Source organism: Gracilinanus agilis, chromosome 5, assembly GCF_016433145.1.
Source record: "Gracilinanus agilis isolate LMUSP501 chromosome 5, AgileGrace, whole genome shotgun sequence".
NCBI classification, from domain to species: Eukaryota; Metazoa; Chordata; class Mammalia; order Didelphimorphia; family Didelphidae; genus Gracilinanus; species Gracilinanus agilis.
The window spans coordinates 89347829-89362697 of record NC_058134.1 but is presented as its reverse complement, the minus strand read 5'-3'; the positions used below and the strand labels follow the sequence as shown (position 1 = coordinate 89362697).

Genomic DNA, 14869 nt, shown 5'->3' with positions numbered 1-14869 from the left:
TTCCTGTCTTGCTTTTATCAACTACTATATTATTGCTATGTCCAAAGTGCACATCTCAAAGCACTGTTAGGTACTTCGAGAGCAATCTGCGTTTTTTCGTGTCTCTTGCCTTCTCAGCCCTATCTGCTAAAAATAACACAGGTCATCAGGAAATTTGTCTAGCCCTTTGTGCTGTGATTCTAGATTTTTGAGATTCTAAAGACTTCTGGAGTTGTATCCTGGCCATTTTTGTCATATAACTTATAATGTTTCTTTGTTTATAGATAAGCATTATGGAGAGAATTAATTGCTCATTGATGTTAGTTAATCCTTCAATAGACAGCAAGCATCGAATAGAGTATAGAGAGCTTCCATTGGCATCATGAGGACCTGGGCTTAAATTGGTCCCCTGAAGAAGACTTAACCATAGAAAATTGCTTAACCTCTTTTTTTTTTTTTTTTTTTTTTAAACCCTTACCTTCCGTCTTGTAGACAATACTGCGTATTGGCTCCAAAACAGAAGAGTGGTAAGGGCTAGGCAATGGGGGTCAAGTGACTTGCCCAGGGTCACACAGCTGGGAAGTGTCTGAGGCCAGATTTGAACCTAGGACCTCCTGTCTCTAGGTCTGACTCTCAATCCACCGAGCTACCCAGCTGCCCCCTGCTTAACCTCTTAGTGCCAGAGGAAGCACTCTAATGAACTAAGTCATGAATTTCTGGTATGTCTCAGATGACTATATTACATCAGCTGAGGGAACTTCTATAAGGGGTATTTTTCTACAGAGGTAAAAATCATAGGTGCAATCCAGAAAAGAGAAAAGGAAGAATTGGTTTTAAAACCTAATATGGAGCAGCTTGGTGACTCAGTAGATGGGTTCAAATGCAACCTCAGACATTTCCTAGCTATCTGACCCTGAAGTCATTTAAACCCAATTGCCCATATCACTTTAATGCTTGGAAGTGATACTTGTAAGAGAGAAGATAAAGAGTTTTTTTAAAACAAAGCCTAATACATTTAAATGTTGTAGACAAACAGTTTTTAGATAATCTTCCAAGTATTTTAATTTTTAGATTTATAATTCTCCCCTTATTTCCTTAGTATTAGTTCAGGTAACATGAAACGTGTTTTGCTTCCTGTTTGACATGGATATTTGTGAGCAGTAGGTGGTTAAATTATTTTCTAATGTTGTGATAGTATCAATCAGGAATTACTTTGTGTAAAAAATTACTTTTGCTTATATGATGTTTAAGTTTTTTCAAATCCTAAAATGAAGTGTTTGTTTAGTAAATTGGGGGAAAAAAGTTAGTTTGGTTATCATTTTGTGCTTTTATTTCAGTTGATTATCTCAGAGATGAATAATACAGTAACAGGAAATCATACTTAATCGGTGTTAATGTTTTTACAAAAGCAATTTAAGAGAGATCAAAGGACAAATTTTCTCCTATTTAATTACTAACAGTATTGCTCACAGTCGTTAAGTTTAAAAAAAAAAAAGCAAACATTATTTTGGACTTGAATCCAAATTAAGGTATTTAGAGTTGACTTGTTTTGAATAGAAGCCATAAGGTAAACTGTTAACTAATCTTTTAGTTGAGAATATTGTTGGATATAAATATTATATGTAAGTGACAAGTTTATTTTCAGGCATATGTCTATGTTTTTCTTGTGATAAATTTCAAATTTCTTTCTTAAAAACTACTTTTGACAAGTTGTCTGTGCTTTTGATTTATATTGTTGGTGGTGGTATGCTAGTAAATGTTTAACAACTGAATGAAAGGAGTGGTAGTGGAAATGTTTATATTACATACTTTTACTTTCATCTGCATTATTAACATTTTCTCCATCAGTTTCTTAAGTCTCTTCGAGCAAAAGACTACCTAATTGGCAGTGAATAATGTTCCCTCTTCTGTACCAAGGCTGATTGCATATGACTAACCTAACCTGCTGATTCTGGTCATTAGCTTGAGCTAAGAAAAACATCCACAGAATTAGAAAGAGTGTATCTTGAAACAAGCATTTTACATTAATTTAACTTCGGTTGTTTTTTTTTTCAACTAACAAAGCAATCAAGCCCAGATTTATAGTTTTAGTGAACTTCTAAGGTGTAAATGCTCAGGCTGAAAATTTAAGTCCATTTGAGTTGGCTGGGGCACACCCCTAATTGTTATGTACTGATTTCTTGCTTACTTCATTCTTTCATTGGATGACAAAGGTCCTCCAGTATTTCTCTGAATTCTTTATATTCATTATTTCTTTTTTTTCTTTAAACCCTTACCTTCTGTTTAAACCCTTACCTATGTATTGCCTCCAAGGCAGAAGAGTGGTAAGGGCTAGGCAATGGGAGGGTTAAGTGAATTGCCCAGGGTCACACAGCCAGGAAGTGTATAAGGCCAGATTTGAACCTAGGCCCCTCCAGTCTCTAGGCCTGGCTCTCAATCCCCTGAGCCACCCAGCAGCTCCCTCATTATTTCTTATAAGATAGTAATATTGTATTATACTTAGTTAGCATAATTTGCTTAACTTTTACCCAGATGATAGACATATATGTCTATACTTGTTTCCAGTTTATTTTACCATAAAAAATGTTGCTATGAATACATTTGTGCATGTTGGATTTTATTTTCCTAACAGTGGCATCTTTTGGATAAAGTTATGCATGTTTTAGTCACATGGGAAAAAAATTCCAATTTACTTTACAAAATGTTTTTTATCAATTCAGGTCCCCATCAAGAGTGTTTTAGTGTACTTGTCTTCTGGATATTGTTGTATAGTGCATTCCTGTCCCCTCACTCTCAATTATTTCTACTTCATCATCTTAGGTATTTTGTTAGGCATAAAGTGAACTTTTAGATTTCTTCTGATTCCTTTTTCTCCTGTTTTTTAGGAATTTGACATTTTTTCATTATGACTAATAGTTGGCAAATTTTCTTTTGAGAACTTTCCATATCTTTTTGCTATTTTTCCAGTGGAGAATAAATTTTTGTCTTTAATGGCTTTGTTAATTTCCTCTTTATCTTGGATATTATATTTCTATTTGTTGTTCATTCATTTTTAAGCATGTCCAAATCACTGATTTCCCTTTTATTCTCCAGCTTATTTTACAAATGAGAAAACTGAGGCAAACAGACTTGTACAGGGTCACACAGCTAGTAAGTGTCGGAAGCCAGATTTGTACTCAGGAAGAGGATTCTTCCTGACTACAGACCTGACACTCTATCCACTGTGCCACCTAGCTACCCATTACCTATTAGAAATACTGAATACAAAGATTTTTTTATCCTTATTTGATAACTTTAACTTCTCATTCTAGATCTATTGATTTTGTTCTTGTAAAAACAGAGGAATGCTGTGGGGTTCCTAAACATGTTCTCCAATAGATACTCCATAACAAATTTACCTATCATGCTAGAAGTATTCTTTGGGTATTGGTATAGATGGTATTGCCCATCTATATTTTCTTGTTCTTGCTATTTGACTGGATTGTCAACTTTTCTGATCATTTTTTTCCTAGGTAATATCTTTTGGACCACTTTCTCCAAAGATATCTTAATTGGAAATATACTGCAATCTTCTTATATTTATTAAGCATTTCTCCATTGTCTCTTAGGCCACCCAACAAGTTTACTTTTTTGTAGATTGTTAGTGCAAGATTTTCAACCATATATCAAAATTAAGAAGACTCCAGTAATCTAGTATTTGTGTGATTTCATTGAAATGAGTGATCCTTGTAGTTTTATAGATTACATTCCAGCCAGCTAGGTTGTATGGTAGAGCATCAGATTCAGGAAGACCTAAGTTTAACTGTATGACTCTGGGCAAGTCACTTAAGCTCTGTTTACCTCTGTTTCCTCAACTGTTTAAAAAAAAAATGGAGATAAGCACTTACCTCACAGTGTTGTTTTTTGTTTTGTTTTGTTTTGTTTTTTGTTTGTTTGTTTTAGGTTTATTTAATTAATTTGAGGATTTTTCCATGGTTACATGAATCATATTCTTTCCCACCCCCTCCTGTAGCCAATAAACAATTCCACTGAGTTTTACATGTGTCATTGATCAAGACTTATTTTCATATTATTAATATTTGCCCTAGAGTGATCGTTTAGAGTCTACATCCCCAATTATATCCCCATGGAACCATCACAGGGTTGTTTCAAGAAACAACTGTAAGAGTATTTATAAAGCACCTAGTGGGGGCAGCTGGGTAGCTCAGTGGATTGAGAGCCAGGCCTAGAGACAGGAGGTCCTAGGTTCAAATCTGGCCTCAGACACTTCCCAGCTGTGTGACCCTGGGCAAGTCACTTGACCCCCATTGCCCACCCTTACCACTCTTCCACCAAGGAGCCAATACACAGAAGTTAAGGGTTTAAAAAATAAAATAAAAAAATAAAGCACCTAGTAGAATACACAGCATATAATAAGTGCTACGTAAATTGTGGTTATTTAGGCTTCTACCACTAACACTCTCTGATCCATGGCCTCAAATTCACCCCAACATTCCTTGAATTCCCTTCTCAGAACACAGATACTCAGGGAAAATGCAGTCTTTTCATCCTCTTTTGGTTGACCCTCTTGTTATAGATTGGTCCATCATCCCTGTCCACTTCCTCTGCAACCCCACTTCCATCCCCCCCCTCCCTCAGCTATTTATCTGAGAACATCCTTTACATCAGTGATGTCAAACTCAGATAGGAAAGGATTCCAACAGCTACATTTTGACTTAGAAAACCACAAATTAACATCATCTATGTTTTATTGTATTCCACAGCACTAGGGTATTTTGCTGGTAATTGTTCCCAGGGCAGTAAGTTTGATATCGCTGGTTTACATTACATCTCCAATACAATTCTTTCTTTAATATATTGGAGCATAGTCATACCTGCTATGTGCCTCTTCATTGCCCGTTGGTGGTTCTTTGACTTCACTTGTTTTAAGACTACAACATTCCCTGACTACAACATTAGAAGAATAAAAAAATGTAATTTTTTTTTTAAATTTAAAAAGTGTGTGTGTGTGCGTGTGTGTGTGTGTGTGTGTGTGTGTGTGTGTGTGTGTGTGTGTGTAACAGTTAACATTATTTGCAAAGGAGAAAATAGTAGAAATTTTCCCAATACATACAGTGGTAAAACAAGGCTCTCCCCACCCCCACTATTTAATATAGTTGTAGAAATGCTAGTTATTGCAGTAAGATAAAAGGAAGTAAATAAAGGGTAGAAGCATTGGCAAAAAGGGGGGGTATACATTCATTAGTAGATGACATGGCAGTGACTAGAAAACTATAGAGAATCCACAATAAAAAGTCATTAAGATATTTAATAGCTTCAGAAAAAGGATCGTATAAAAATATAACTATAAAAATTATTAGCTTTTTTTTATCACCACATCACCATATTTTTGCCCTTTTTGATAATATTCTTAGCTCTTAGAACAGTTCCTGGCAGATAATAAGTACTTAAATATTTTTTGACTGACTTAAAAGGAATACAAATATAGTACCTTTCATATAAGATAATATGAGTACCATAAGAGTTTTATAAATCTAATATTCTAATTTCAAGAGTCCTAGAGTACAGAGGAAGAAAGGATTGCTAGTACATGTGATTATTGTGGACAGCTTCATGGAAGAGCCAGATAACAATGGAAAGTATACTGGATTTAGGGTTGGGGTCCTTGGTTATTGATTTCTTGTGGGACTTCTACAGTCAGTAAAGCTTGACTGAATTTTGAATGAGAGTACTTGAATTCAAATATTGGTTGTGCCATTTTTTTGAATATGTGGCTTCAGGTAAACCAATTTAAACCTGTCTAGACCTTAGTTTCTTCATCTATAAAATGAGGGGATTGGATTAGATAGATGACTTTTGGTATTACTTCTCGCTCTAGATCAATGATCATCTGTTATGTGAAATATCTTTTAAAGGATTAGAAAGATGGAAAGATGGGATAAAAGACGTTATGGGTAGAGGTCATGTCATGGACAATGGCATGGCACTTAAGTAGAGCAGATGAGAGATAAAATTGAGAACAGAACAACAGGGATGTAGGGAAATGGCAATATACTACTAGTGACTAGGAAAATAAATCTTGTAATAATATGTTGAATTAGGATTGTAGAATTTTATAAAGAGATTCGTGTAGGTTATTGCAGTACAAAGGCTAAACCATAGTAATGACAATAGAAATAGAAGGAAGTTATGAATGATATAACCAAACTTTAAAATTTTATTTTTATAGTAGGTCTGGAGCCAGCACCACTTTCAGTATCTGAAGAAAGGCAGCTTGCGATTCTCACAGAATTGCCCTTTGTAGTTCCATTTGAAGAAAGAGTAAAGGTAGGCAATTTCATTTATTTTATCTCTAATTACAATATTTCACAAATCCCTCATTTTACTGTAAAGAGAAAACAGGAAATGCTAAAATTTATTAAGTTGTCTTCTCCTTAGCTGGCCCTTTTATTTATATTTTGTAATATTCAGTTATGAATCCTAGGTTTTGACATTCTTTTTTTTTACCTTAATTTACCTTGTTAAATACCCATTGCTGATTAACACATATGTTAATATGTAATAATTTAAGTAAAATTCTGAAAAGATTTTAAAATTTTTTAAAAGGAAAAAAATTCTGAAAAGATAATCTTCCTATAAACATTTCTAGTAGTAGTATTACAAAGCTTAATTATTTTCAATAATATTTCTCAATTTGTTAAAGTAGTTATTTTGAAGATCTTTCTGTATTAGATAATCATAAATATTGCTTTATAAAACATAAGAGTTGAGATACATTGTAATAAAACTTAAGTGTATAGATCATTTTATGATTTGCAAAATGCTTTCTTCATAATAGCCTTGTGAGTTAGTTAGTGCGAGTATTATCTCCATTTTACAGATGAGGAAACTGAAGCATAGAGGCTAAGTGAATTGCACTGCAGCTCACAGATAGTAAGTGTGGGAGCCAGGCGGGGAAGCCAACATGGTCTCCTGATGCTGAGATCGTCACCTGGACTAGATCAGAATGCTATTGTTTCAATTGTATATTAATAAATTTTGTCAAAATAGTATGGAGTCACAGTGACCAATATGGAAGTATGTTTTGCATAATAATACATGTATAATACAGATCAAAACTATCATTTCTGAGATGAGGGGAGGGAAGGGATGGAGGGAAACAATTTGGATCTTATGTGAAACATGGGAAATTGTTATTACATGTAATTGTGAAAATAAAATATCTTTGAATAAAAAATAGTATATAGTCTTGGATCTTTTAGGAAAACGAATGCTGAAGATCAGATGCCCTTTTATTTTTCTTAAAATAATACTATATAATGTTCCAAATTTCATTTGTAGCAACTGCCTTTTTTATATTAGATTAGTAGAAAGTGGCCATTGGAGAGGTACCTACCCCTCACCAAAATGGCTTAAATGAGTTTCTTTTAGAATGATTTCCATTTCTTTATATTTTCAAAAAGAGAAAAATCTAAATTTTACTATGCAATTTCTGAGCTCCCTCTGCTGGATCTTCTATATCATTTACTTTTTACATGGTTGTATCCTATTCTTATTCATATCCATGAGTCACTGGAGTAGGGGAAGATGTTTTCTTTGACAGTATTGATAAATGATTATAAAAACAAACATCTTCATTTGTAAAATGGTTTGATTAAAAAATACATATATGGTTCATTGGCATGGTGTTTGATAATAGCGTATCAAAATGTGATTTAAATAATTATTTCTAATAGCCTCATATTTGACCCAAGGAATAATTTGTAGATTTAATTTTTCTCCCCCTCTTTGTCAGATCTTTCAAAGATTAATCTATGCAGATAAACAAGAAATACAAGGAGATGGTCCATTTCTGGATGGAATTAATGTTACAATCCGAAGAAATTATATTTATGAAGATGCTTATGATAAACTTTCCCCAGAAAATGGTATGTCGGACAGTTTGTTTTTTTTTCAACCGTAACTGATCATCAAAGCAATATTATCAACCTCTTTTCACTATGGGAGCTAGCATTGTGCAGTTTGCAATAATTAGAACTGGGATCATATCCTTGGTTTGCCCTTTCTTTTACTATAAAGAGTCAACTCACCTTTTTAGATCTTGCTTTCCTCGTTTGTAAATGTAGAGAATTAGTCTACATATCTTTAAAGTTCCTTCAATTAAATCCATGATCCTATTTTTATTTGTACCTGATTTGTATAAATTGTTACTGTTTTATAAACAACAGAAAGATATTGAATCTTATTTAAAGAATTGTATATTGCTAAGAATTAAAAATAGCCTGCTTTTACAAAATTAGGTAATTTTTTTTCTTATTCATAATTATTTTTATTAAATGTTTTGAAATTTTAATATTTTCAAAATTATAAATGTTATTCAAATTTGCTTTAAATTTTTTTATAGAAGTAAAAAAAGATATACTGAGCATAAGTATAGGTAAAATTTAAGTACATATCCAATCCAGCCAGTACAAATAAAATTTTAATCATAATCCTTGCTATTAAAAGGCTTTACAATTTTTCAGATGGTTACACTTCTTACTATGGTATGATTTCATGCTCCCTGTGGCATCTAGGTGGCACAGTGGATAGAATGCCAGGCCTGAAATCAATAAGACTCACCTTCTTCAGTTCAAATCTGTCTTCAGACAGTTACTAGCTAGGTGACTGGACAAGCCATTTAACCTTGTTTGCCTTAGTTTCCTCATCTGTAACATGAACTAGAGAAGGAAATGGCAAACCTCTCTAGGACAGTGATAGGCAAACTACTGCTGGCGGGCCAGGTGCGGCACCCTGAAATGTTCCATCTCTGGGGCAAGACATTATTCCTAATCTGATGAATACAATGAGTAGGATACAATTCAATGAAACTATGAAAGAGTTGCCTTACGAACAGACTGACAGATGAGCATTTCCTTTCCTTTGGCCCCCTCTTTAAAAAGTTTGCCCATCACTGCTCTAGGATCTTTGACAAGAAAACCCTAAAATGGGGTCTTGAAGAGTTAGACAGAATTAAACAACAAACAGGCTACCTTTACATACCAAAAAGAAATTAGATAAAACATGTGTTTTTAGTTTTACTTTGTGTCCCTAATTCCTTACCTATTATAAACAATATTGATAGGGGTTTGAAAAAGTTTTGTTTCAGTGTTAGAATGATAACTTTAAATGTGCAAAGAAAAATTATATTCAGTCTATTGTGATTTGATAGCCCAAAAAAGCATATAACTTATTTTGGAAAGATTTCAATTAAAAATGGTTAAAATTTTTAATAAATTTGTTATAAGGTACCCCATTACCTTCTTAGATAAATCAGCTTCTAAGACCATGCAAATTTTTAAGGCTTTAGTTAGCTGAAGACTTTTTCATTATGTTTTGTTTTGAAGGGGAAGATTTTTTTTATTTTATTTTACTGTGGTTAATGATGTTGACCTTCACCTTTAAAGAGGTGGGCAGTATTTCTCTTTATTAAAAAAAAAAAAAATAAGAAATCTGGATTATATCTTAAAATATATAAAAGTACAAAGGAGAATTTTATCATAATTCAACAATGTAATAAAGTCCTGGTATTTTATGTTACATAGGGAAAATAATAGGATTTTTATATGTATGATTAAAATATAATTAAAATTTTTTTAAAGAAATCTGAATTTATTTAATTATACCATTTCCTACTCCCTCCCCCTTAAACCCTTACTTTCTTAGTAATAGTTCTAAAATAGAAGAGGGCCAAGGGCAGGCAATGGCTTGTCTATGGTCATATAGGTAGGAAGTATTTGAGGCCAGATTTGAAATTAGGTCCTCCCAACTCTATCCACTCTGCTTCTTAGCTGCTCATGATTTTTGAAGATAATGGCGTTATAGACTTAGAGATAGTGATTATGTCAGTGGGAAAACTTACCCATTCTTTATAAATTGAGGGGAAATGTGCAAAGGACTTGGGGGATAAAAACTGTAATTTCATGCTCAGATTTGGGGTTGAAAGGGACCTTAATGTTCAGGTTCAGCCTTTTTAACTTATAGATAAGGAAACTGTGCCCAAGGAGATTTAGGTATTTGTTGAAGATTACACTGGTAGATACCAAGAGGGGTAAATTTGTAATATATAATGCTGGGTCTCTTTTGTATTTTTTGATTGCTTCTAACTCTTCTTTTATTCAAAAATTCTCCCATCTACAGATTTGAAAAGCACTGCTTTCCATTCTTTTGTATTTCATGACTTGATCTTTTATTTTTGGTCTGCTATCTATTGGACACTTAATGTAACATATGTTATAGAGGTCTCATCTAAATCTGCCAAACTTCTTTATGGTTTTCTCTCCAGTTTTTGTTAGACAGGGAGTCTTTTCAGCAGTGGTTTTTATTCATGAGTTTTATCAAGTATTATTAAGGTGTTAGATTGCTTCTGGTTTCTTCTTGCCTAGTTGGTTTTACTGATCTACTTTTTTGTTTCAAATCAGTCGCAAGGCATTTATTAGGCACTTATTCTGTGCCTAGACAGTGAGTGATAAAAAGACAAAAATGGGTGACTGATTTTTAAACATTTGATAATGTTTTACTTTCAAATATTTCTGAACCAGGAGTTTAGTTGTGTTAAGACTTTTTTTTGTAGTTCTATTAGTTTTCATTTAAGAAACTATGTACTATTTCTTTTGTTGCATATATATTTGATAATATTATTAGGGGGCTTTCCTTTTTGTTGCCAAATATGAAAGCCTTGCTATAAAGGCATTATCATCAAAACTACTTCTTACCGGACTTCCGGTTAAGATGGCGGCAGAGTAAGGAGCAGCTGCTCGATCTCTCCTGAACGAAGCATACAGGACCCCTCATAGGGAAATAAAAACAAGTCCAGAAGAACGCAGGAACCCCACAACAGGGCGCAGCATTGAAGGTACGCAGAATCGGGGCATTTCCACACTATAAAGGGGTGAAACAGCTCTCACTAAAACGCTAGAGGAAGAAGCCCCTCCCCCACCCACCCCCTCACCACACAACTCGCACAATGCCGACAGGACTGGGGCAACCAGATAATCACTGGCAGCCCCGGGGCTTGTACTTGTGTGCAGCAAGATGAGGGACCCCAAGTGGCTGGGGGCACTCACAGACTTTCCCCAAGCATCCACGTGGGTGAAGGCACCCCCTCAGGCTGGGACAAAGGCCTCTAAAACACAGCCTTTCCCAAGTGCTGAAGGCATTGTCTCAGGTGCAAATGAAGATCTCCAGCCCACGGACTTTCACTACCTTCTTCTTGGGTGAAAGCAGGGCCCTAAGAGCATCTGCGCAGGCAAAGGCAGTGCCCTTGGCTTGAATAACGATCTCCAGCCCAGGCTTGGACCTCCAGTGAAGACCCGGAGCAGACCTAGCACGGCAGTGGAAGCAGCCCCAAAGACTGCTGAAGGAACCTCGGGCAGAGGGGCAGACCAGGAACTACCAGGAGGCCTGACCCCAAGGACAAGGAGACCGGCCCCCCCCGCCCCCAGCTTGCAAGGCGCAGGCAGACCCTGAGTGCAAAGACAAAGCTGAAAAGGGGCGGGGCTAACAATGGCCAGCAATAAGGAAGTCCAGAAGAAAAAGACTATCAAGAGAAACTCTGGAACACTCGACAACTTCTACACAGAGAAAATCCAGACAACAGAGGGGGGAAAACAAAAATCCAAACCTCCCCAAAAAAATGAAAGCTGGTCACAAGCTATGGAAGAGTTTAAAAATGAAGTGCTGAGGAAGATGGAAGAAATCTGGCAAGAAAATAACAGTTTAAAAGGCAGAATTTCGCAATTGGAAAGTGAGACAAGACAACTGAAGACCAAAAATGACCAGATTGAAAAGGAAAACCAAAAAATTATAGCCGAAAACCAAAACATTAAAGCTGAAAACCAGTCCTTAAAGGCTAGAATCGAACATTTAGAAACCAATGATCTCTCAAGACAACAAGAACAAATAAAACAAAGTCAAAAGACTGATAAAATAGAAGGAAACATGAAATATCTCAATGAGAGAGTGACAGACCAGGAAAACCAGTCTAGAAGAGACAACTTGAGAATCATTGGTATTCCAGAAAAGGCAGAAATTAATAGAAACTTGGACTCCATACTTAAAGAAATTATTCAGCAAAATTGCCCTGAAGTTCTACAACAAGAGGGCAATATAGACATTGAAAGGATCCATAGATCACCCTCTACACTGGACCCAGAAAAGACAACACCCAGAAATATAATAGCGAAATTGAAGAGCTTTCAAGTTAAAGAAAAAATCTTACAAGAAGCCAGAAAGAGACAATTCAAATATCAAGGAGCACCAATAAGGATCACACAGGATCTGGCAACCTCAACGCTAAAAGACCACAAGGCTTGGAATACAATATTCAGAAAGGCAAGAGAGCTTGGCCTTCAGCCACGAATCAACTACCCAGTGAAACTAACCATATACTTTCAGGGGAAAGTATGGGCATTCAACAAAATTGAAGAATTCCAAGTTTTTGCACAAAAGAGACCAGGACTAAATGGAAAGTTTGACACTCAACCACAAATATCAAGAGAAAGATGAAAAGGTAAATAAGAAACAGAGGAAAAAGAAAGAAAACTCAGAGTCTTTTAAGCTTGACTCTTTAAGGGCATAAATAAGATCTAATTATCTGTATTACTAGGTGGAGAAATGCTATGTATAATTCTCTGTAGTGAACTCTATACACTATTATAATATTCACTATTATAGCAACCAGAAGAATAATTCATAGGGAGAGGACGGGATTCTAAATGGTCTAAGAAGACATGGGGGGTGGGAAAGAGGGGAGGAATAGTAGGGGACACCAAGAAAAATCCGAGTAAATAAGAAAAATAAGATATTCTATTACACACAAAGAGGGCATGGGAAGGGGAGGGGATAAATAATACCATAAGAAGGAGAGGAAGAGAGCATAATAAAACCTTACTCTCAGTGTAATCAACCCAGAGAAGGAAAAGTAGCTTTATTATCCATCCGGATAAAAAACTCTATCTAACCCTACTGAGAAAGTCAGAACCGATAAACCAAAGGGAGCAGGGGAGTGGGGAGGCCAAAAAAGGGAGGGGAGAAGAAGGGGGAGGGAATTCATTTGGTCTTTAAAAAACAAAAAGAGGGGAACAACAAGGGAGGGGGCAGAAAGGGAAGTCAATCAAGGGAGGGATAAGGGATACCGGCTCAAAGCAAACCACTGGTGTAAAAGAAAATAGTGTAATAAGAAGGAGTGGGTCTAGGGGAGGATACAAAAATGTCAGTGAATACACAACTAACAATTGTAACTCTGAATGTGAACGGGATAAACTCGCTCATAAAACGGAAGCAAATAGCAGAGTGGATCAGAAACCAAAATCCTACCATAGGTTGTCTACAAGAAACACATATGAGGCGGGTAGACACACACAAGTTCAAGGTTAAGGGTATGAGCAAAATCTTTTGGGCATCAAATGAGAAAAAGAAGGCAGGAGTGGCTATCATGATCTCTGACAAAGCCAAAGTAAAAATAGATATGATTAAAAAAGACAGGGAAGGTCATTACATCCTGATTAAAGGCAGTATAAACAATGAGGAAATAACACTGCTCAATATATATGCACCAAGTGGTATAGCATCCAAATTCATAAAGGAGAAACTGGCAGAGCTCAAGAAGGAAATAGATAGTAAAACCATAATAGTGGGAGATCTAAATATTCCTCTTTCAGATCTAGATAAATCAAACCAAAAAATAAATAAGAAAGAGGTAAGAGAGGTGAATGAAGTCCTAGAAAAATTAGATCTAATTGATATGTGGAAAAAAATAAATAGGGACAAAAAGGAATACACCTTCTTTTCAGCTGCACATGGTACATTTACAAAGATTGACCATGTTATAGGGCATAGAATCATGGCAAACAAATGCAAAAGAGCAGATATAATAAATGTAACCTTCTCAGATCATAATGCGATAAAAATAATAATCAGTAAGGGCACCTGGACAGGCAAATCAAAAACCAATTGGAAATTAAACAATATGATTCTCCAAAACCAATTTGTCAAAGAAGAAATCATAGAAACAATCAACAATTACATTGAAGAGAATGACAATGATGAGACATCCTACCAAACTCTGTGGGATGCAGCCAAGGCAGTACTCGGGGGGGTGGGGGGGGATTTATATCCCTGAGTGCATATATTAACAAATTAAGGAGGGCAGAGATTAATGAATTGGGCATGCAACTCAAAAAATTAGAAAGCGAGCAAATAAAAAACCCCCAGATGAAAACTAAATTAGAAATACTAAAAATTAAGGGAGAAATTAATAAAATCGAAAGTAAAAGAACTATTGAATTGATAAATAAGACAAGAAGCTGGTACTTTGAAAAAACAGATAAAATAGACAAAGTACTAGTCAATCTAATAAGAAAAAGGAAAGAAGAAAACCAAATTGACAGTATTAGAGATGAAAAGGGAGACCTCACCTATAATGAAGGGGAAATTAAGGCAATCATTAAGAACTATTTCGCCCAATTATATGGCAAAAAATATAACAATTTAGGAGATATGGATGAATATTTACAAAAATATAAATTGCCTAGATTAACAGCAGAAGAGATAGAATACCTAAATAATCCCATATCAGAAATAGAACTAGAACAAGCCATTAAAGAACTCCCTAAGAAAAAATCACCAGGACCTGATGGATTCACAAGTGAATTCTATCAGACATTCAAAGAGCAACTAATCCCAATACTATACAAATTATTTGATATGATAAGCAAAGAAGGAGTCCTACCAAATTCATTTTATTACACAAATATGGTACTGATTCCAAAGCCAGGTAGACCAAAAACAGAGAAAGAAAACTATATACGAAAACAACTACAAAACACTTTCCAAACAAATAAAACTGGAA

General features: G+C 35.1%; 1 protein-coding gene across 1 annotated transcript in view; it reads left to right on the top strand.

Moving 5' to 3' along the window:
* UBE3C (ubiquitin protein ligase E3C) overlaps positions 1–14869 on the top strand; it is a 204236-nt gene that overhangs the window by 112253 nt on the left and 77114 nt on the right. Inside the window, exons 16-17 of the mRNA XM_044678556.1 lie at positions 6209–6306; positions 7775–7907. Coding sequence (XP_044534491.1) covers positions 6209–6306; positions 7775–7907 — 231 coding nt within the window. The remainder of the gene's footprint in view (positions 1–6208; positions 6307–7774; positions 7908–14869) is intronic.